The sequence below is a fragment of the Rhamphochromis longiceps genome, linkage group LG9 (genome assembly GCF_057381845.1).
Source record: "Rhamphochromis longiceps isolate RC_006_pf linkage group LG9, R_longiceps_female_GT1.1, whole genome shotgun sequence".
NCBI lineage: Eukaryota > Metazoa > Chordata > Actinopteri > Cichliformes > Cichlidae > Rhamphochromis > Rhamphochromis longiceps.
In genome coordinates, this window is record NC_140565.1 from 30927660 (window position 1) to 30952312 (window position 24653).

At 42.4% G+C, this 24653-nt stretch overlaps 3 protein-coding genes across 8 annotated transcripts in view; 2 read left to right on the forward strand and 1 right to left on the reverse strand.

The window, feature by feature from the left end:
* Positions 1-24653, reverse strand: part of LOC146662544 (uncharacterized) — a 150842-nt gene that overhangs the window by 82946 nt on the left and 43243 nt on the right. The gene's annotated exons all lie outside the window — the stretch shown is intronic.
* LOC146662549 (E3 SUMO-protein ligase ZBED1-like) lies at positions 4169-5114 on the forward strand. The gene has a single exon (XM_085417844.1). The coding sequence runs from the start codon at positions 4200-4202 to the stop codon at positions 5079-5081; it is 882 nt and encodes a 293-aa protein (XP_085273970.1). The 5' UTR covers positions 4169-4199; the 3' UTR covers positions 5082-5114.
* Positions 8426-23338, forward strand: LOC146662550 (uncharacterized). 6 transcript variants are annotated; one of them, XM_085419266.1, is made up of 5 exons: positions 8426-8546; positions 9327-9432; positions 11102-11466; positions 20597-21193; positions 21519-23338. In XM_085419266.1, exons 3-5 carry the CDS (start codon positions 11377-11379, stop codon positions 22077-22079), a joined length of 1248 nt encoding a protein of 415 aa, XP_085275392.1. In that variant the 5' UTR covers positions 8426-8546; positions 9327-9432; positions 11102-11376; the 3' UTR covers positions 22080-23338. The 6 variants fall into 6 exon arrangements, with proteins under 6 accessions (XP_085275392.1, XP_085275389.1, XP_085275393.1 ...); XM_085419263.1 differs by lacking the exon at positions 11102-11466 and adding an exon at positions 19309-19466; XM_085419264.1 differs by lacking the exon at positions 11102-11466 and adding an exon at positions 19309-19466 and having other exon boundaries at positions 8444-8534.

Here is a 24653-nt window from a genome sequence, read left to right on the forward strand (position 1 = left end):
GGAGCGGTATCGTCGCTGGAGGGCCGGTGAGTGCTATTATTGTGGCCGCAAGGGCCATATTGCCATGGATTGCCAGGCGCGGCTAAAAGACAGCGCCCGCCGGTAGTGAGGAGTGTACGGGTGGGCGAGGTCTCATGTTCTCAGTCTCCTCCTCGTCTCATGATTGCGGCTAAGCTAACGGTTCGTCTCAGGACTCATTCTCTCGACGCTCTGATTGATTCCGGGGCAGAACAGAATTTTATTGATGCCTCGCTGGCACTGAAGTTAGGTTTTAGCACGGAGCCTCTGTCTCATTCACTCCAAGTCACAGCCCTTAGTGGCCAGCGTCTTCCAGACATTACTCATGTCACAGAACCGATTTCCCTGTCTCTTTCCGGCAATCATGTTGAAACCATACAGTTGTACGTCTTTAAGGCCCCACTCACTCCACTAGTCTTGGGCTATCCCTGGCTGTGTCAACATAACCCTGTGATTGATTGGAGGAAAAAGAGTATTTCGGGGTGGGAGGAGGAGTGTCACATGTCCTGTTTAAAAGCCGCCACCCCCGCCATGAACCTACCACCCAATAAAACTATTTCAGAACCGCCTGATCTGTCCTCCATACCGTCTGACTATCACGACCTGGCGCAAGTGTTTTGTAAAGATAAGGCACGCTCTCTTCCCCCTTACCGGCCGTACGATTGTGGGATTGACCTCCTCCCAGGCGCGCTGCTTCCGACCAGTAGGTTGTATAGCCTGTCTCGACCGGAGCGGGAAAGCATGGAAAATTACATCAATGAGTCACTTGCCGCTGGTCTCATTCGCCCCTCGTCCTCACCTGTTGCTGCTGGTTTCTTTTTTGTCACCAAAAAAGATAAAAGTTTACGGCCCTGTATTGACTATCGCGGCCTCAACACCATCACAGTTAAAAACAAGTATCCCCTCCCTCTGCTGAGTTCCGCGTTCGAGCTGCTTCAGGGTGCCACCATCTTCACAAAGTTGGACCTGCGCAACGCCTACCATCTGGTGAGGATTAGGGAGGGAGACGAGTGGAAGACGGCTTTCAATACTCACCTGGGCCATTTCGAATATCTTGTGATGCCTTTTGGTCTCACCAATGCTCCAGCTGTGTTTCAGGCTCTCGTGAATGACGTGCTCCGAGATTTCATCGACCATTTCGTTTTCATTTACTTGGATGACATCCTCATCTTCTCCCAGTCTGTCGCCGACCACCGACGCCATGTCAGGCAAGTGCTTCAGCGTCTCCTCGAAAATCGTCTCTTTGTTAAAGGGGAGAAGTGTGAGTTTAATGTCTCAACTGTTTCCTTCCTGGGCCACGTCATCGATCGGGGTAACCTCAAGACTGATCCCGCAAAGGTTCAAGCCGTTGTTGACTGGCCGACCCCCTCTAACCGTAAACAGCTTCAAAGCTTTCTGGGGTTCGCGAACTTTTATCGGCGCTTTGTTCGCAACTATAGTAAACTGGTCCTGCCTCTGACCCGTCTTACTTCTCCCAAGGTTCCCTTCTGCTGGGATGGGCTGGCTCAACGTAAGTTTGCCCATCTGAAGGACCGCTTTGCCTCGGCGCCCATTCTCGTCCAACCCGATCTCGACCGGCAGTTCGTTGTGGAGGTGGATGCCTCGGACGCTGGAGTGGGGGCGGTGCTTTCCCAGCAGCAAGGAGGTAAGCTGCATCCCTGTGCCTACTTTTCACGCCGTCTCACCTCTGCAGAGAGCAACTATGATGTGGGAGATCGAGAGCTACTAGCCATCAAGCTAGCCCTGGAGGAGTGGCGCCATTGGTTAGAGGGTGCTGCCCAGCCGTTTGTGGTCTGGACCGATCACAAGAACTTGGAGTACATTCGATCGGCAAAACGCCTCAACGCCAGGCAAGCCAGGTGGGCCCTGTTTTTCACTAGATTCCAGTTTACGATCACTTACAGACCCGGTTCCCGTAATGTCAAGCCAGACGCCCTCTCACGCCAATTCGCCGCCTCCGAAGACGCAACTCGGGACTCTCCCATTCTACCGCCCACCTGTGTAGTCGGGGCCCTGACCTGGGAGATCGAGTCGGCTATTCGAGAGGCTCAGCGGACAGAACCGGACCCCGGAACGGGCCCTCCAGGGTTGCTCTTCGTCCCCCCCTCAGTAAGGTCACGAGTGTTACATTGGGCTCATACTGCCAGATTCACCTGCCACCCGGGGGTCCACCGCACTATTACCTTCCTCCAACGTTTCGCCTGGTGGCCTTCCCTTGCCAAAGACGTCCGCGAGTATATTTCCGCATGCTCGACCTGCGCTCAAAACAAGAGTGTCCATCAACCACCCTCTGGCCTCCTTTACCCTCTGCCGACTCCGAGCCGCCCTTGGTCGCACATCGCTGTTGACTTCATCACTGGTCTGCCCGTCTCGTCAGGTAACTCTGTGATTCTCACCATTGTGGACCGCTTCTCCAAAGCTGCTCATTTTGTCGCCCTCCCTAAGCTCCCCACTGCTCTAGAGACCGCCCGGCTGCTAGCTGACCACGTGTTTCGCCTCCATGGCATCCCCACGGACATTGTGTCAGACAGAGGACCGCAGTTCACGTCGCGTGTATGGAAGGAGTTCTGCAGTGCCCTCGGAGCTCAGGTCAGTCTCTCCTCTGGTTTCCACCCGCAGACGAATGGCCAAACGGAGCGTGCCAACCAGGAGCTCGAAGCAGCTCTCCGGTGCCTGGTCTCCACTAACCAGTCAACTTGGAGCGAGCAACTGTCATGGATTGAGTATGCTCATAACAGCCTTACCTCCTCTGCCACCGGTGTGTCCCCTTTCGAGGCGTCCTTGGGCTATCAACCGCCACTCTTCCCAGCCGTCGAGGGTGAGCACTTTGTTCCCTCTGTCCGACAGCATCTTCGGAGGTGTCGGCGCGCCTGGAGAGCGACTCGGGCCTCCCTTCTCCGCACGGTGGAACGCAATAAGCGCCTGGCGGATCGCCACCGGACCCCTGCTCCCACCTACACACCTGGACAAAAGGTTTGGCTGTCTACCAGATTCATCCCCCTCAGGTCTGAGTCCAAGAAACTGTCTCCCACTTTCATCGGTCCCTTTGAGGTCGACTCTGTGATTAACCCTGTCTCTGTCCGCCTTCGCCTGCCCCGGAATATGAGGATCCATAACTCCTTCCACGTGTCGCAAGTGAAGCCGTGTGCCCTCCTTCCGGACCCCCTCCACCCGCCCGGGTCATTGATGGCCACCCGGCTTTCACCGTTTCGCGGATCATGGATGTCCGGCGCCGGGGGCGCGGTCTGCAGTATCTCGTGGATTGGGAGGGCTACGGGATGGAGGAGCGTTCTTGGATCCCGCGGGCGGCCCTCTTGGATCGGGGTATGGTGCGGGCGTTCCATGCGGCTCACCCTGACAAGCCTGGGGGTCGCCGGGAGGCTCCCGTCAGGGGGGGGGTACTGTCACGGCCAGGCGGATCAGCTGCACGCTGATCAGCCCTCTCTGTTTCTCTTCCTCTTCTCTCTCGCCGGGGCGGAACTCACTGTGGGTTCATGCCCTTGGTCCACGCCCTCGGGAGATGAGACCCAGGTGTCTCATTAAGGGGAGCAGCATTTAAGCCAGGAGGTGACTGCTGTTCGTCGCTGGATCGTTGTCTACCACGCGTTAGTAAAGTCAAAGCTACAGCAAGTTTAGTGAAGAGTGTTTTCCTCTGTGCATCGTCCTTAACCCTGTCTCCCTGTCTACAGAACCTCTTGGATTTTTCCCCGTGTGTTTCCCGTGTGGCAGTGTTGGAGTGTGAACCTGTGATCGTGTGAGTGGATATTCTGAAGAACGTATGCTTTCCCTTGGACTTCCCTGGAGACCCCTTCTTCCCCCACTCAGCTGTATATAACACCCCCCTGCACATTCTTGTATATACACCTGGTGACTTGTAAATAAACTCTTCTTGTAAGCATCAGTACCGGAGTCCTGTGCTTGAGTCCTCCTTCCAACCGTAACAATGATACTGAATCAATATTTAAAATCACTGTTATCGATTTTTTTTTAATTGAAAAATGACATGCATTTACTGTTTATTTCTTTTGTATGTTGGAATTCAAACTCCGGCCACTGGTTTGCAGTTTTCACCGCCTTTACTATGACGTAAAAACGAGGTCTCGCGATAACTGTAGAAGCGTCTAGTTTCCCAAAAGAACGAAATAGAACAGTCAGTGGACGTGTGTGATGCTAGCTAACTGATGACTGAAGAGGAGAGGATACAGCCGGCCCCCGCAGCTTTCAAAGCTGATGTGTGGACTTATTTTGGATTTAGGACAAAAGAAGGCAGTAAAGACTATGACAAGAGCTATGCAGTCTGTAAAATCTGCACCGCCAGAGTCAAATATTCCGGTAACACAACAAATTTACGAACACACGTGTCTAGACACCATAGCGACGTAGCGTCAAATGCTAATTTTAAAACGAAACGAGGTGATCCCTCTCAACGGACAATTGAAGAAGTTAACTTTTCGAAACTACCAGCAACTTCAACTCGTGCAACAAAAATAACGCAGTCAGTACTTGTTTTTATTTGCAAAGACATGCGCCCTCTGAGTGTTGTGGAGAATAAAGGATTTCGTAATATGATTAAAACGCTGGAGCCCCGTTACACCGTTCCTTCTCGACAACACATCACGGACATCGCTCTGCCAAAGTTGTACCAAGAGGTCAAAGCGACAGTGCTGGACTCTCTCAACTCGGCTGAGACAGTTGCTCTGACATGCGACGCTTGGACTTCGAGAGCCACTGAATCGTACGTAACTGTTACAGCACATCACATAACGGACCAGTGGAACCTTCAGTCTCATGTACTACAAACCCGAGCCATGCATGACAGTCACACAGGTGAGCACATTGCAGCGTTACTAACTGACGCTGTGGCTGAATGGGGATTGAACGCAAAGGACCTTGTTGTTGTTACCGATAATGCACCAAACATGGCTCTCGCGGCTAGACTTGCCTCAGCTATCCAAAGTAGCAAGGAGTTTCCTATGCATTCCTGGAACAAGTGTCTCTGCAGAGAGAGTTTTCTCCTCTGCAGGAGACATAGTAAATGCACAGAGAAGTGTCCTGAGAGCTGACCATGTCGATCAGCTTGTATTCCTGCACAAAAATCTGGAAATTGAAAAATAAACACTGAGAAAACACTACACATGTAAAATCTCTGATATGAGAATGTTTGACATTTTGGTTGAGTCTCATAAGCACTTTTATTTAGATGAGTAAATTCCTTTTTTCAGGTTGTACTAAAAGTGTTCCATTGATGGACACTGCAGAGCTGTACTTTATTTTATTAACACTTAATTGTAATAGCACTTTACATTTTTTGTTAATGTTTACTTGGATGGATTCTTCAAGCAATTTCATTTTTGATTTATATTTGTTTATGTTAAGGTCACATAAAAAGTGCTTTGTTTTGATGCTCCATAGAGCAGTTTTTGGATAAGTATTTTACAATCATAGTACTTAGAAAGACTTCAGTGTTACATGTTTACTTTTTTCATGTTAAAAAATACTTGATATTTCAGTAAAGTAGTTTTTGTTTGTTTATTTGACATGACTTCTAATAAGGCAGATGTTAATTTCTCCATTCATTTTGAACTTAGAGTGTTTTTGTTTCAGATGTTTCATGTGAAGCATTAAACAGTTTGGACTGTTTACTTGAGTTTTCCTAATTAAATTTAGTCCTACTAAACACAAATATCGTCTGGCTTTTAGTATTGCAATATATCGTATCGTCTACCCTGTATTATGATACATATTGTATCGCCAGATTCTTGCCAATACACACCCCTAGTCTCTACTATACAAACCAGAACATAATACAAACGGGCATAAAACTCAAAATACCGGCCCGTGACAAAAACGAGTTTTCTTCATTTCTTTCATTTGTAACTGATGGTGAGTAGTATTTCTAGTACATTAAAGCACATCCACAGTGTTTCGTACGTCTCTTTATTTTTTTTATTTTTTATTCTAATTTGAATTGATATTACAGCACTAGTGTTTATAAAAAACAATGGAAAAACATGAGATGAAACGCAAATTCACATTTGAAGTGTGTATCTGGATTAACTTTTTTATTGCTGTATAATAATCGACACCGACGTTTGCGAATGGTGGTAGATTTTCCCTTTCTGGGTCCTTGTCCATTAGGTTCCTCTTGTGTCTCAATCCTCTGTGTCCCTCTTTGTGTGACCGTTTTTATACGTTTGTGAGTTTGTGTGTGCGTGTGTGATTGTTGTTGTTTGCTTGACAAAGGCAAAGTGTGCTTTGCAATATTACACACAGTAAAGCAGCCCAGAGTTCAAAGTTCAAAGTTTGTATTTCTTCATAAAAGTTCAAAATAAAATATTTACTACACATTTCAGCCGGTGTCAGTCTCTGTTTCACTCTCTAACTGTGGCTTAAGTACATAAAACATTCAAGAATCTGATAGATTAATAATATCAGACAGAATGTGTTCCCAGCACTCGATATCTCCCATTTGTGGTCTACTTCTCCTAGTTTTACATATCAACTGACATTATTGTCTACATCACCAGCACTATAGAAGTGAGTGGGCTATTATACCATAGTGCATGTTAAGGTAAATACTGCACAAAAAGTAAGTAGCATCTTGTATGAGATGATTAGGGTAAGCAGTAATGTGTATGTGAGCCTAAAGAAAAGGAATTTAAATACACCAGTACCAGCTTCAGATCATATTGTATATTATATGTTTATACTTCTTATAATATGTCATCTGTCATGTTTATATGCAGTGACAATTGTACATGTGGAGTTGTGCTCATATTTGGTTTTTACATTAAGTGTATCATTTGTAAAATGTTGATATTTCTTTCTTTTATTATTGTCTTGTTTGTTTGCACATGCTTGTAAATACAGCAAATATTTACAACCTTTGTTTTTTGAAGAATGTTTATGTTTGTGGCGATGAAGCTATCTGGCAACATGACACAGCCCTTTGAACCTCATCTTCATGCCCATCATGTGGCTATGGTACAGGATTTAGGTTTAATGTGATGCATATGCAGGTTACAGCCGGGGAATGGCAGTAAGTTGTGGAGTGATTTGGCATGTTTGACTACTGTTACTCCAAATTCTCTCACATATAACAGGAAAAACCCCTCTTACCCAGTGTCATGGAGTTTCACAGGTACACAGAGGCAGTGTTGGGAAGGTTATTTTTAAAATGTATTCCATTACAGAATACAGAATACATGCCCCAAAATGTATTCTGTAACGTATTCCGTTACATTACTCAATGACAGTAACGTATTCTGAATACTTTGGATTACTTAATATATTATCATGCTTTTTACAACAACGTAAATGTACTATTGCTGTGTGATTTATTACTGAAGGTCCGCGACTCCGAACTGTAGTAAAGGGACCTCTGACTAATACGGCGGGGTCCCTGTCGGCTCGTAGCCGAAAAATAGCTTTACTTTGTTGTGTGGGTCAACTTTTCTTGTAAGAGACAGAGAGAGGCGTTGAAAGACTGCTCCAACGGAACTTGTTGTTTTCGGAGGAAAACACGAACACGGTGTACAGTTGAGTCTTAATAGCTTACTTACAACTGGGCTCGTCAGGCACTCTTCTTGGCTGCAGTGGTTATTATTATATTTACATGCTTCCAGCTCCCGTTTTTCCTCGATGACAACTCGTACCTTTCCACTCCCCTTTTTCTCCCTCCTCGCGCTCACAGACCCATAACGTGTATGGCAGTCCATTCTCCCTGCAACACGGACTACACTGCCCATGATGCTACATTCTTTAGAGCTATGCTTGTAGCATTCTGCCTGTTAGCTTAGCACAACAACAACAAGGAAAAGGCGCTCTCTCACCCAGGAAACACACAGTCGCAGAGAGCGAGAGAGCGTCGCCCTGTAACCATGGCAACCGTAACCCTGCCGCCTGGAACAACAGAACGTAGCTGTCAAACAAAACCCAAACAGTCCTGACCTGCGACAAAATGAAACAGGAAAGTACCGCAGTGTAATCTATTTATTTCAACAAAGTAACTGTATTCTGAATACCACCTTTTTAAACAGTAACTGTAACGGAATACAGTTACTCATATTTTGTATTTTAAATACGTAACGGCGGTACATGTATTCCGTTACTCCCCAACACTGCACAGAGGCACTAAGTTATATCAAAGAAGCCAATTTGTTTGCAGCAATGCTGCAAAGAACATCTTAAAAATACAAAATTCTTCATTGATTTGAGCTGTGGGGTTTGCTACACTTGGCAGAAAATTAAAGAGTAAACAGTGAAAGCCACAAACCCAAGTCACGAGATCCTTGAATTCCATTTTTAATCTAAACAGAAACTTCCAAGGGTCTGTGGACAATGGATGACCACCCAGTCCAGCAGGTGGTGATAATGTACCTTAAAGCGTTAACCGCCAAAGAATCCAAAAAGAAGAAGAAGACGAGGAACACGACGACGACGACGACGAAGAAGAAGCCACAGAGTTCCCGTTTCATTGCTGTTTGTTTCTCAGTTTTTCCCTCTCCCATCTAAAAGTAAGTGCCAAGGTAAGTTTGATCTGAGTTCAGTCAGTCTTGAGCTTTATGAAGTTTTCTGAATGAAGTTTTCTGCTCCTCTCTGTGAGAGCGGGCGGGAGAAGACCGTTAAAGGCGAGGCTCTAGAGTGTAGCAAAACAGCTGGGTATGTGTATAAGTGTGCAAAACAATAGATTAGAAGTGAGCCACGAGTATAGTATGGTCACGCTTTGTGAATTGTTTTTGTCACTACTGATCACGCGCTCAACACACACTCTACACGTGCTTGCATCGCACACGCGCACTCTCAAGTATCAGTATTGTACAATTCAGCTGGACTGGCCATCGGACATACCGAGCATTTCTTTGTTTATCGCCCACTTTGCCCCAGAAAGAGGAAAACAGCGTATGTTGGCGGAAAAGTGCTATAATGAAATCCATTTATTTATATTAAAACACAGCTGCCTTAATCTTATTGGCGCAAAGTTGTGTCTGCCCACTGGGCACAGGGTTCGCTGGAAAAGCTTGAAAAGGGACCTTGAAAGTGCTTAGAAAGTGCTTGAATTTGACCCTGAAAAAGGCGTACGAACCCTGTGGGCATTTGATTCTAATAACAGGCCTCAGTCTCTCCTGGTACTGCTGTGCCATACTGCTAAATTTGGTATTGGTGCTTAAACCTTTTGTGTTTGTTTCAAACAAGTTGCCCTCTTGGGGAAGCTAAAGTTTGTTCTTTGTGCTGTCAGATGAACATATGAGACACTTTGACTCTTCAGTGCAGTGTGGAGCCTAACAAAGATCTGTTTTGTGTCCCAGCTGATCAGCAGGAGGAGAAGAGTCTGACGGAGCAGCAGAGGAACATTTTCAGCCATCTGGACTCAGCTGAGTCACTACAGAGGAAACAATGAGCTCAACACAGAAGGTGACAGATACTAGTGATAACTAAAACTCCATTAAAAGCTGAAGTACTGATATATATTTTACGCAAAACTTATTGATCCTTGTGCTATATTAAGGTAATGTAATGTTTTAATAATTTAATAATACAATGCCTACATTGTAGAGGGTGACATTGCCTCTAAACAGGAACATGAGCAGGGAGGAGGTTAAAGTGGGATTGAGCAGGTGGGAACCCTAAAATCAGCTGTAGTGGCTCAGCGTGGGGAAAAGAATCACAGCTCACAATAATTTCTGTTGAGAGCTCCAGTAGATTTTCTTAAAGTACAGGCTGTGATCAGCTGACCTGCTGCTCTCTGTGGATGTACACAACTGAATTCAACCAGATGTCAGCAGATGTTTCATGAGCTGTCCTGGCTGATTTCCATCCTCTACACTGACAGTACACTGTCTTTATATTAGACACTATACTGTTGGTATGAAGGTGGAACTCAGTGAATGAATGTCAGCATCATGAGCTTCAGTTTAAATGAATCTCTGCTACACTTGATGTAATCTAACTCTGACATGAGCACCACAGTCACACACTGTTCTTTACTTTAAATCCATCACAGTTCAGCAAACGAACCTGTTTATCCTGCACTAACCTGCAGAGGATCTACATGCAGTTTTTAAATAACACAGTTAGTCTGCCTCAGATTGTTTTGCAGCATCTTTCAGTATATGAAAAAACATAATGTCACATGTACAGACATGTATATTAATCAAATCCCACTGAGCAGTCCTTCCCTTTAAATCTGACCTCTCCTCTTCCTCTCCTGTCCTGTGTGTCAACCTTGTTCTCATTCGACAGCGTAACATACCGGCGATTTGTCACATCCTGAGGCGTTCCTCAGGCACGCGAAAGTTAACCTTCTGCGTTCCTATGATACGCACCGGGTTGTGGATGGAAAGCAATAGATTGGCGCTGCCGGCGGTAATACACGTTCCAGCTCTGACCATAACCTGATCCCTAACATAAGCACCACCTTAATCATGTTAGATAGTGTTTTCCATAACGATTACATTAAACGTACATGTGTAGATTCATTCCAAACGGTATAGGGACGTGTTGGGTGGCGGAAAGCGTAACATACTGAAGATTTGTCATCTAGCACAAGCGTCAACAACCTTTAACACCCAAAGAGCCATTTGGACCCAGTTTCTAAGGAAAAGAAAACACTGGGAGCCGTAAATACTTCTTAACATCTAAAATGGAGCTAACACTGTGTATATTGTTTTTTTTTTACCTTTATGCTTTGTATAAACAACTATAGTGTGTTGCTTATGAAATCCATGAAGGGCTAAAGAGAAAATGTAATTTTATTTATGTAATGAATACATTTTCAACTCTTAAAAAATAATAACAAAAAAGAAAGACAACCAGTTGAAGGTCTCTTTTAAATGAATTAAAAAGCTAAACTTTAATTTATCATGTAGCAAACAAAAACTGTTGTGAGCTGTCATCCTTAAATCGCCTTTGGGCTTTCGGAGTATAGGGGAGCCTTGACCTGAATTTAGAAAATAATTGGAAAACAGCACTATGCTCCTAAAAAATTAAAAATAAATATTTGCAAAATATTTTTTTATTATAATAATATAATATTTATATAATAATGATAATATTTATTTTACCTGGTTAATGTGTGTCGCAGGGTGTGGCCCAAAGTGCCGCTGCAGGAGAGGCACACACACCTGAGCGGCATCCGGAATCACGCCTCGCCGACTTAAGTCTGTTGTTTGTACGTGTCGGGCTGTGAGCTGGAAAGCTACAGCCGGCTGTGTGTGTGAGAAAAGTGGTCAATAAAGAGATGCTGAAGAGCAAGCTAATGCAAACATCGTCGGCTCTGCCGTGATATGTTTACAATGGGACTTCTGCGGTAAGCTGTCGTCTGTGAGGCGTGAGTGGTGTTCGTTTTTAACATAATTCATGGTGGAGAATAGCTGCTCACTTACGGATGTGGATCCGAAGACTGACATTCCACAAATCAGGCGTCCTGATAGGCCACTCTCGTCAGAGGTAAATGCAAATGAATCTGCCCAGGCATCATTAAATGTTGTATTGTCTTCAGATATCTTTCTTTTCTTACATTTCTCCATACTTGGCCTACCTAGGGCTGAAAGTCTCGATGAATGCACGTTGTTTCAGTGGGTATACCGGCTTCCACAAGTGTGACTCTTATTTTGAGCAACGAAAAATAATAAAATATGACTTTATTTTTATATTTCAAGATCACAATAATCTTCTAGTCTTCTTGTGTTAGTTGTTTTTTAGAACTAACACAAATACACTTCAGTTAAATACTTATAATTTATTTCTCCAAACCACGCAGAGCCACAGTACAAAGACTAAAGAGCCACAGGTTGCCGACCTCTGACCTAGCATAAAATGTTACACTTTGGGAATGTGTTGGTGTGTCTTAGCTAACTTCAGTCAGAGACAGGGAAAGATCTTTTCTCTTCCTGTGATATACAGCAGCTGGACTTTTAGCTAGCAACACACTGTGAGACAAACTGCACAAAAACAGTTTGTGTGTTTGCTGATGTTTGTTGAGCTGATGGAAACGCTGCATTTGAAATTACCTGCCACTTAAAAAATTATTACTCCATTTATGCTCGCTTGTCTTCTGTATTGCTAGCTAGATGCTGAAGCACCGCGGCCATTGTTGACAAAAACACAACAATGTTCCACTTTAACAGTCCCTGACTATGACACACAGTTTTTCCTTTTTTATCTCATTTTAATGTGTCATACCCTGGTGATTAGTACACGATCATAATTGCCTTTCATGTGTTACTGTTTAGGCTCAGGTTGGTTTGATGTTTGATGCCTGCAGCCAAATAACTCCCCTCAAATGGCTATACAAAAAAATCAATACATTTCAATATAGCTACCGTTCTGATTAATTTACATGTTGAAAGCGAGTGGGAAGAAGTAAACACTTATTTAATCCCACCCCTTTGCCATAAATTATCAGTTAATATTTAGTCTGCTTCCTTAGTGATATAATTTGTAATAAAAATAGCAATTTCTGATATACTGTTTACTATAATATCACATCATGATTTTTTGTTTTTGTAAATAGAGACATTCACTTAATTTCAATATTTTCCTTTTCTTTATAGTTCGAGAAGATCATATTTTTATAACTGTTTTTGAACTGTTTTGGACATGGCTTTAATTCCATATTCAGACTGTTCCACAGTTTCACTCCATGAACAGAAACACAAAAGCTTTCTCTTGCAGTACGTACCGTCCCTGTTTTGAAGTTACAAAACCCCTTAAATTATAGCTTCCTTCTTTCAAAAAAAAACATACTCTGAATATTACCTTTATATTTTTTGCTTTGAATAGAATTTGTACTGTTTGGAATTTCACTAGATTGTCAATTTTCAATATTTCAGACTGCAAAAATAGTGAGTTTGTATGTTCCCTATAACCTGCATTGTGGGTGATTCAAATTGCTTTTTTTTTTTTCTTTTTGCTTTTTTTTTTGCTTTTTTGAAGAATAAAAAGTGAATGTAGTGTCGTTTTATAGTTGTTGCCCCAGACCTCTGCACAATAGCTTAAGTATGGTGAAACCAGTGAACAGTATAGAATATGAAGTGATGTTCTGTCGAATACCTGCTTTGGCTTGTTTACTATTGCAATGCTTAGTGATACTTTAGAATGAATATATCTTACATGAGCACGCCAGTTAAGATTTTCATCTATTATTACCCTGCAAGAAGGTCCTGAGTTCAATTCCACCATCAGGCCGGGGTCTTTCTGTGTGGAATTTGCATGTTCTCCATGTGGGGGGGTTCCTCCAGGTACTCCGGCTTCCCCCATGCAGCTTGTGGGGATAGGTTAATCCAAATTGCCCATAGTGAATATGCGAGGGAATGTAAGAGCGAATGGTTGTCTGTCCCTGTGTGTTGGTCCTGCGACAGACTGCGACCCTACAAAACGATAAGCGGAAGCGAATAGATGGATGGATTTCATAAGCAACACACTTTAGTTGCTCTGTGGATTCTTTTAAAAAGCAGTTAAAAACTTTTCTGTTCAAACAAGCCTTTTGTTGATAGACGTATTTACATTATTTACATTATTTACATTTATTTTGTGACTGCCTGTCTGTGAAAAAGGCTTAATATATAAACTTTACTTACTTACTTTAGTTGTTCACACAAAGCATAAAGATAAAAAAAAAAACAAAAAAAAACAACATACACAGTGCTATCTTCATTTTAGATGTCAAAAAGTATTTGCGGCTCCCAGTGGGTTTTTTTGCGTGGAAACCGGGTCCAAGTGGGTCTTTGGGTGTTAAAAGTTGCTGACCCCAGGTGTAGGGAGTAAAAGTTTAAAAGAAACCCTGAGGCTACAATCAGACTGACATTCCTTTACTGAAGCAGGCTGGTAACTGTTACTTTTGATTTATTATCATTGAAGAAAAAAAAGAAAAGTGTGTGTGTGTGTGTGTATATGTATGTATATATATATATATATATATATATATATATATATATATATATATATATATATATATATATATATATATATATATATATATATATATATATATATATATATATATATATATATACACACACACACACACACAAATGCCTTGGAGCAAATGTCGGCCAATTTCCTCTGGAAAATCCTTTTGGTTAAACTGTCAGCAAGCAATTTGTATTTGCACTGTTAAATTTTTATATAACTTTAATACACATAAAACCAGCTGCTTGTTTAAGTGAAAATACATTGATGGGATTTTTAATAAAGTTGTGGAGTTGTAAAGTATTTTGTCTTGCGTCAATTATATCGTCAGTTATATTGTTATCACAAATTTTCAAATGTATATCGTGATAAATATTTTTGGCCATATCGCCCTGCTCTACTTTCATGTTGTTACTGTTTAGGCTCAAATGTGTTTGATGTTTGGTGCCTTTTCCTTAATGGAAAAAAAACCCTCAGGTTACAATCAGACATTTTTCTTCACTGAACCAAGCTGGTCATTTTACCAGCTCAGCTCTAAATCATGTTACAGATGACATATGGTATAAACATCTAGATGATGGGAAAGTGGTGTTCTTGGACATGATTGTTGGGCTTCATTTCTGTACTGAACAGTCATTTTAAGTTTAGCTGGTAAATAACAATTAGCTAATGTTGTTCATGAGACTAAAGTCATCTCACTTTGGTAACGTAACTATAATATGGCCAATAATATAGTTATTATGTTAATCACTTCACTCAAAGACAAGTATCTTTGACAGTGTATATATAGATGTATCATATATAAGAGACAAATATTGTTCCTTTAATTTGTTGGCATTACTAAATTTGGCTCAATGCTTACATATATGTGTAAAAAGCAAATGTACGAGCTGTGATAACTGTTTCTGATAGAATGAAGAGTAGACTGATATATGAAATATTCCTTTATTGGGTGAGAAAATCAGACCATGTCATAACTGCTTTAAGTCACACAGAATAGATATCAGAGCCTTAAACAGGCTGACTTCTGCTAAATGGGTCAAACTGGGCAGAAAGTACACAAACACATAACATCCTTGTAGAATATGATGCAACACTATAGATCAACTTACCTCAGAATATATAAAGCATATAAACAATTACAGCAATATGATGCAACAAACACAGCAGTGCTACTAATCCAAAATACTCAAAGCTTCATAGAACTGAAACAAACATTTATTTTTAGCTCCATTCTGCTGCTGATACATACTTTAGGTTTCTGAATGTTAAACTTGTTTCTGCCTTTCATAGTGTGTAACTTGAAGGCCCTGAGTACTTTCTCCCACACTGAAAACACTGGAATGATACAATTATTTGAACATTACCTAATAAGACTGATTCAGGACAGACAATTAGTTATTTTAAACTAGAGCTGGGCGATAAAACGATAACGATATGTACTGCGATATAACTTTTTCTCGATAGAAAAATTAAACTATCGCGATAGACCTCGCTGCTCTTGTCCTCTTAAAAAAAGGAAAAAAAGAAGAAAAAAAAAGAACAGCCAATCCAAATTAAGCAGCGCAGAGCCGAACCAATCACAGCCGCAGCGTCACGTCACGTGACTTGTTACGTACAGCACAAGTGCCAAGCCGCACATGTGTATTTGTTTGGGAAGCAGCCAGCCACCGTACCGCCCGGGTAATGGAGGAAATGAGTGTGCAGACTAGAGAAAAAACAACCGAGAGCGTGACTGAAGATTACCGAAGAGAAAACAGATGATGGTTCCAATGCCGGAGAGATTGTCGAACGGAAAAGCCATAGAAGTTCCGTAGTGTGAAGGTATTTCGGCTATTTCAAGTCTGACAAAAACAGAGTAGCGTTCAGTGTAAATTGTACTGAAAGCAAGTCTGGAAATACAATAAACCAGTGCATGCTCAGTCTCTGACTGGAAGCGCTAATTTGTCATTCGGCTTTTGTCAGACTAAAGTAACTGTTAAAACTGTTTGAAAAGCTCAGCTATACAACAAGGAGAGATTGAGAATTTCCTTTTAGTTCTCAGTTTATTTGATATTGACAAAAGTTAGTCAATTTTGTCTGTTCTTCTGTAAAACAAACTAAGATTTATTTTAAGAATTAATATTTTGTTTCTAAGTGGAATTGACAATTTAGTCTGTTTCGTTTGTTCTATTTTGAAACTTAAACTCTTTAGCGGCTGCCTTTTGTGTAGTTTGCAATATTTGCCTTTATTTATCTGAAAAAGTCTCATGTTCCTTAAGTACATCTACCCTGTTGAACTTATTATGGGAAATAAATATATAAAATAAAAACAAGCTGCTGATTATTTCACATTTTACTTGTGAGCAAAGGCACATTTAAATCTTACAAATATAGTTATTTGGCTTATATCGTGATAGATATCGTTATCGCCTGAAATGAAAAAAACATATCGTGATATGAAAAAAATCATTTTGAGCAGCCTTTGAATTGGGACAGCCTCGCTGTTACCGTGACGTAATCGGCCTTATAATGCGGCCTTTAAGGCTGCAGACCCTGAATTGGGATACAGCCTATGTCAGGCTGATTGGGTTAGAATGGCAGACCTGACATGTTAAAAGGAGGGTGGTGCTTGAAATCATTGTTCTTCCATTGTAAACCATGGTGACCTGTAAAGAAACGCGTGCAGCTATCATTGCGTTGCATAAAAATGGCTTCACAGGCAAGAATATTGTGGCTACTAAGATTGCATCTAAATCAACAATTTATTGGATCATCAAGAACTTCAAGGAAAGAGGTTCAATACTTGATAAGAAGGCTTCAGCACATCCAAGAAAGTCCAGCAAGCACCAGGATCGTCTCCTAAAGAGGGCTCAGCTGCAGGATCGGAGTGCAGAGCGTGCTCAGGAATGGCAGCAGGCAGGTGTGAGCGCATCTGCACGCACAGTGAGGCGAAGACTCTTGGAAGATGGCCTGGTGTCAAGAGGGGCAGCAAGAAGCCCCTTCTCTCCCCAAAAAAACATCAGGGGCAGATTGATCTTCCACAGAAAGTATGGTGAATGGACTGCTGAGGACTGGGGCAAAGTCATATTCTCCACTGAAGCCTCTTTTCAATTGTTTGGGGCATCTGGAAAAAGTCTTGTCTGGAGAAGAAAAGGTGAGCGCTACCATCAGTCCTGTGTCAGGCCAACAGCAAAGCATCCTGAGACCATTCATGTGTGGGGTTGCTTCTCATCCAAGGGAGTGGGCTCACTCACAATTTTGCCCCAAAACACAGCCATGAATAAAGAATGGTACCAAAACCGCCTCCAACAGCAACTTCTTCCAACAACAGTTTGGTAAACAACAATTCCTACATAAGACACACAGGATTATAAGGGGCACCGTCGATTTTCAGAAAAATCAAAGGATTGATTTTAAGTGTGCCGTATTTTCCAAAAAACACGGTAATAACGACGGCCTGCTAGCATGCTCTACCACAAATAGTGCTTTGTTGTGTATCTGAAGGACGAAAGCTAAACCAGTTCCACACCACTGAAGTTGAAGCATTTTTACAAACCAATTCTGGTTCATCTGTTTCATTCAACGATTCGCTTTCACCCTTCTCATTCTCCGTCGCCGCCATGCTTTTTCCTCCATGTGCGTATGAAAACAAAAGCACTGCGCAAGCGTGTTTTACCCATATTCTATCGTAATATTTGAATTTCTTATTGTTTCCCATCATTATACCGGTATTACCGTATGGGGGTGCCTACTGGGGTCAGCGGGGTCACTTGCCCCTCCCTTCCTTCCCTCCCCATCTCCAGCTGCCTCCCTCTTCCCGCTCCACCACAACCACCCACACATGCAGGGCCTTGGAGTAGGGGTGTGTCACCAGGGTGCAGAGGAGGCTACCCCCCCCCCCCCCCCCTCTGTCCCCTTCTGGCTGCCTCTGCCTCAATTTTATCCCACAACTTAGACATTCACATTACTCACACTCTCATTACACATACATATAGGATCTTGGGGGTGGGCACGCTACACGGATTCCAAATTACCATCAGGGTGTACACCCCACCCCTGGCGTCGTTGCCCACCTCTCAATTTTAAATACACGTAGACATTGAGGGCTAGCAGGAGGGACTATGCGCTTACCTGCTGCTCTCTGGCAGGTAGCTCCATGCCCTCCTGGGTTTTAAATGCACCTTAGAACACAAATGCATCAACACTACAATGAGCGGGTGGAGGGAGGTTTGGAGTCTTCTCTCACCCCCATTCTCTGCGACCTGCTGGAGCGGGGGGCTAGGACTAGGAGGAGGAGTTGGCCGTCCGACTGCGGTCTGGAGTGTGGGGCCTTCCTGCTGCTGCGGAGTCGGGGCGGTCTGCCTCCCCCCACCGCAGGGAAAAGGGTAACACCACCTGGGTCTGGGTGCAGTTCCCCCCTCCAGGGGCAAGGGTACCTAGACCCGGTTTGTAGAGTACGCTTGGGGAGTGTGATCGTGTGTACAGCGTCTCTTTATGTCTGTCTCCACGTTGGTTGAGTGTGGAGTAAGTGCATATGAGAGCATGAGGGTGGGAATGGATGTTTGTGTCTGTGTGTGCCTGTATGTCTGTGTCTATATGTCAGGTTGGGTATCAGGCGCCACCTCTCTGGGGACATCTCAGGCCCTCCAAGGTTTGGAGGCCTATCTCCACCCACCACCACTTCCCCTGCCAGTGGCGGACTCCCTCAGGTGTCGGTGCGTTGGTGGTTCTTTGTGTCTGGGGGTGGGCGTCCGGGTACACACCAGCTCACTCCTTGGCGGCCACTTATCGGGGCCTGGAGCCTGGGGCTCGCTCGGGCCACTTCGGAGGTGGGGTGCCCCCGGCCTCTCGGCCTGGTGCTCGGTCACTCAGGCACAGCTGGCTGCCGGCGGAGCTCATGGGCGCGTCACTGCAACTCCCCCTGGCTTCTGCTCCGCGGCTGCTGAGTGAGCCCTCATCTGGGACTCTCCTCAGCTCTTTCTGGGACAGTGGCGCGGCTGCCCCTCTGTTGGTCTTCCTTGGTCTCTTGTGTTCTGGGGGCCTCTGGATGTCTGGAGTTTTGATCTCCTCCATACCTGCTTCATGCCCTGGAGGACGGGGCTGTGGCCCCCCCCCCCCCACACCCTCTAGCAGATCATTACATGAAGGAACCTTTTAAAAAAAAAAAAAAAACAAGCGCGTCCATGCTCACAGGTGTACACACGGGTGATCACACCCACAAACTACACCCTTTTTGGCTCCTACCTCAAAGCACACTGTGTTCTGTTGATCTTATGTGCTGCACAATAATGTTTAATATTTAGTATTTACTGTCATATTCCCATATATCATTGTGATGTTGTTTTTTTCTATTACTCTTGTTCTCTTCTGCTTGTTTTCTTTTTTCTTTCTCAACAGGTGATCCAGGTGATTGATATATGCATTTTTTCTTCTTTTTCTGCCCGTTCTGTTGGTTTTTGTTTTTTGCCCTTCTCCCCCGTCCCTCTTCTCAGCTGTTTCTCTTTCCCTCTTTCTTTCTCCCCTTCTTTCCCCCAGTCAAGTCTGTCCCGTATTCAGTAAGTGAAAATAAAATAAACAATAAAAGGTGAATCAAATGGACCATTACGGCAAGGCTGGGATGGTCAGTTTGGTAAAGTAAATCCGTTGGGCATCTTTCTTTGCCTTTAGACAACAATTCTGATGGCAAAAGAGCCAAACAGGACAGGCAAAAAAAAAAAAAAAAGATGTTCATACTACACTAATATTGATAAAATGCATAATGAACTTTCTTGGCTTCCAGGCTAAAATATTCTATGGCTTACTTGTAGTTATAAAGAAAGCAATTCTGTTAAACACACCACATTTATTTCTGCTCAGCTGCAGTATCCAGATGAAATACATAATCATATTACAGTTTTCAACAAACTGCAATTTAGTAAATGCTCGAGTTAAAAGTAACTTTTGTAAAACTGTTATATTTAGAGCAATTTTGAAGTGGAATAAATTGTCTTATAAAATTAGAGAATTAGCAACTATTCAAAACTTCAATGAACATTTAAAAGCTGATTTACAGAACTTTTAGTTGTAAATATTGTAAGAGATGGTTTGTTTTTGAAATTTGTGCAATGTGTCTCAATGTTATTGATATTATTATTATTATTATTATTATTATTATTATTGATTGCTTATGTTTTAACAATTGTGAAACCTCACTGTGGATGTAAGAGCCAAATTATGTGGATATCTTGAATCCACTTTATTGTATAATATTTTATGTGAGTATTTGACGTGAGACGAGCAACATGGAAGCTAATGGGGTTCTTTTTGGATAAACAAATAAACAAACATAGGATTTATTATCACTGAATAATTATGTATAAATCTATACAAACTATAGAAATATGTATTAGAAACAACAAGTGTGTGTGTGTGTGTGTGTGTGTGTGTGTGTGTGTGTGTGTGTGTACACAATCAGGAGGGATGGGCATGATTTTAGTGTTTGAACAGTCATGAATTATTTTTAACAGCAGGTTGGATGTAATGTGTTAGAACTACCAGCAGGTGGGGATAAGAGACCTTTAAGGTGTTTGGTGCCACACTCCACCTTCAGGTTTAAAACTAGTGTTAATGGAGGGAGTTTGAAGGTTGAGTTTGTTCCACGACTGCATTTCACTCACTGCCTCTGTTTGTATCTCTGTCACTGCAGGACCAACATGGAGCGAGAAGTCAGCGCTCTCAGGAGGCCGACAAACCTCAACCAAGAAAGAGAGAGAAAAAACACACCTGTGACGAGTGTGGGAAGGGTTTTACTTTGAAGGGTTCACTGAAACAGCATCAGGTCATCCACACTGGAGAGAGACCGTTCAGCTGTGACTTGTGTGGAAAGTCTTTTTCCTGGAAGGATTCCCTAAAAAAACACCAACTCATCCACAGTGAAGTTAAAGCGTACAGCTGTGATCAGTGTGGCAGAGCTTTTACTCACAGTAGCAGCTTACAGAAGCATCTAGTTACCCACTCTGGAATTAAGGCATACAGCTGTGACATCTGTGGAAAAACTTTCAGCCAGATAGGGAACCGAAATACACACCTACGCATTCACACCAGACATGATGTGTACTGCTGTGAACAGTGTGGCAAAGAGTTTATAACTCACACACAGTTACAACAACACATGTTTATCCACACTGAGGAGAGACCTTATCAATGTGACCTGTGTGAGAAGACTTTTAAAGCTCCACATCACCTGAGAGAACACCAACAGATCCACACCAGAAAGAGACTCAACAAGTGCAGTTACTGTGAGGTATGTATTTATATTGTTATCTTGTCATTTTAGCCTGACTGTTTGGAACAACTCTGCTCATTAAACTGTGTTAGCATGTTAGCAATTCTACTGCATGGAAAAGCAGCTCTGAGTGATTCTTCAGATTTTCATGTCAGTTATGATTTTAGTATTACTGTAGTATTATGGTGGTAGTATTGTAGTTATTGCAGCCCAGTAAACTGAGTGTGTTAACTGAAACAGTCAAATGTAATTGGACGTCTGCAGAGATGCTCTTTATTTCAGGTGACGTTCAGGATAAAAATGTTGAAGGACTGACTTACACTGTCTTTGTGTCTTTGTTTAGAAGCAGAGCGACACAGATGGATCCAGTTCTCAACCCTGTCATCACCGTGGTGGTGGGAAAGACTTTCATTGTGACCTCTGTGGAAAAACCTTCAGTCGGCAAAAGACCCTAAAAACACATCAACGTAGACACACTGGAGACAAACTGCAATACTGCAAAGAATGTGGGAGTAGCTTCCCCACATCAGCTGAGTTAAAACAACATGACCTGATTCACAGTGGGGTTAAAAAGCACCTCTGTGATCAGTGTGGGTCATCCTTCACCACTGCATGGGAGCTTAAAACACACAAACGAGTCCACACAGGAGAGAAACCATACAAGTGCAGACACTGTGACAAAAGCTTCTTACAATCAGGTAATCGTAACAGGCACGAACATACACACATGGAAGGAAACTACAGCTGTGACCAGTGTGACAAGAGCTTCAGGAATCTCAGTTCATACTCCGAACACAAACGATCCCACGTTACTAATAAACTGTTTCACTGTTACCAATGTGCCCAAACATTCACCTCATTGTCTGCTCTGTGCAAACATCAGCGTGATCACTCAGGACTGTAATCACTCCCATAACTGGATCACAGTGAATCTGAAGAGACAGAAAGATCCTCTGGTTTCAGTGTCAGACTCAAAAAGCTTGAGATCAGGCTCCACAGAGTTCAGATAGAATCATTTAAACTTGTGTTGAACTGAACTGGTTGCTGGGCTGAACTTCTACATAATACAGATTTACATGGGATCTTATTTTCTGTCGTTTTACTGAGTCAGTTTTGTCCTTTTTTCTCTGTCCTGGTTTTGCTCGTCTGTAAATAATTGAAACTCAGTCAAATAGTTCATTGTTCTCCAGCAAAACGTTTTGGAAACTCATGTTTAACCTTTAAACTCTGACATGTTTTAGCACACAAGGCTTCATCGGGGAGTTCACTCATGATTGGACCATGAGAATAAAGGTTTTTAGTTCTTTCAAAGAGAGTCTTGGAGGTGTTTGATGTTTCTGTTTTTCTACATAAAGCAAGAAAAATAGTTTCTTGCTTTATGTAATGTGGAAGTTTTTAATGTTTCTTCATCTGTGATGTTCTTGAATGTGTTGACATGAAGATGGTACAAATAAACTGTCCTTTTAGCTTCAGCTCCTAATTTATTCATTATTTATGGATGTAGCACAGCAGCAGTGTCTTGATTAACACATGGAGGGCTCGGGATCTGATGGTAAATAATGTTTTGTGTCCTTGTACACATCATACAGCTCAGCTGTTCCACAGATATCAGGTTTACACAGTGGGATGGTTTGTAAGAACGCAGCTCTACTGTGGATAAATCCTTACTCTTAGCCTCAGGACCTCACACAGTCCCAGCAGGTTCGGTCAGAAGATTTATCCCTTATATCAAAACGTCACAGAGTCTCCTTTGCTGTGCTGTTTTCACAAAGAAACGTAAACTGAAGACCTGAACTTACAATGTTTTAATTAGTTTAGCAGATTCAGTGTCTCCATGATCAAATCTGCTGTTTTTGTGCTGCTGTTGGTAGAAAGCCGGTTAATGCTGAAATGAACTGGCTGCATGCATCTCTGAATGTAAATTGGTGCACTATTAATAGATCACTCTGGAACGGTATCGTCACCATAATTTGCCCACTTAGTAAATCTCACTCATGGCCAAGAAATTGAAATAAATCTTGTTTCCCTGCTGGATAGTGATCCACTGTAACTCTGCTCCTCCTTCCTGTTTAGGATTTCTGTGGCTGAAGTAAAATTCCCTCCATCCATCACTTATCCCAGCTAACCCAAAGTAAAATAAAGTTTTGCTCATCTTAAAAAAGCATTACAATAATGGGCATTACCAATGCAAACTGAATAATACAGAAGATGAAAGAAGAGACTTTGATCAGTTAATAAAGCTCATGATCTTGATTCATTGTGGCTGCTACACAGATACTTCTGGGTCACTTCTCTCAGTTAGGAACCTTCCTCACCAAACTGACTGTTGGACCACACCCCTGGTTTCATGAGAAATTGTTTCAGCCATGATTTCTCTTCCTGTATTTCAGAGTAAAGACTGAAGTGACAAATGGAAACATGTTTAAAAAACGCAATGTGAGAGAGACGTTGAGGTCCTTAGAAGTTACCCTGGGTTTTTCTGTCACCCTGCTAGATGTTACACACCTTGTTATTGGACTGATTTCTACTGCTGGACTACTCCTGGGGAGAGTAACAATACTCTTACTAATTAGCTCCCTTTCACACCTTTGGGGATATTTATTTTTGTGCTTGCAGCGCTGTGAGCCAGAACAGCGAGAGAAAAATCTGCAACAGCGACGAGCCGAATGCTTAAGTGAATCCCAGCAGCTGCACATGTGCTACGCTGATTTAGAGGATATCTTTGCTCTGGATTTATATTTATACTTTTTCATTTCTATATGATTCTTCTTGCATCTAAACAAAGATGATTCAATTTGCTAAATTTTGATGGCATTTGTGCTTTGTTGTAAATGAGACGTAATATTTGCTCTTGGTTTGTTTCTCCTGTACTGAACCTTGCAGTACAACAGAAACCTAAAAACATTATTTGTAGTTGTTATTCTTAGTTGTTCTGCTGCCGAAATACCACAGGGTGTAATTATGAAGTTATTGAGTTGCACATACTTTACGACCTGCTTAAGTCCGAGGTCACAGCGTCTGTAGAGCAGCTGGAACATAATGAAGTCTACAAGGTTAAAGTTTTATCTTCACTTGTTGTTCTCTCTGCTGCTTGGTTTGATGGATCTGAGAGCTTTTGTTTTTATTATTGTTATTATAATTATTATTAATATTTTACTCTCTAGAAGCTTTAAAATAGTGTTTGTGTTTGAAAAAATTAATTCAAGAATAGAACAGAAACATCTGTCCTTCTGAAAATCGCCCAAAGGCACGGAGACAAACTCAAAGGATGCAACCTGTAACTTTCTCTTCCTTCATGTCAGCACCATCATTGATTATTTATATAAAATGCATATAGCAACAGTAACACTTTAGTTTGGATTTCATGATTTCTGTAACTGGAAAATATTTTGTTTAAAGACAGAAGTGAGTGCGTAGTTGCAACATTAAAGTGAAATATTAATTAATGAGCATTAAGTATATTTGTTGCTTAAGCGTT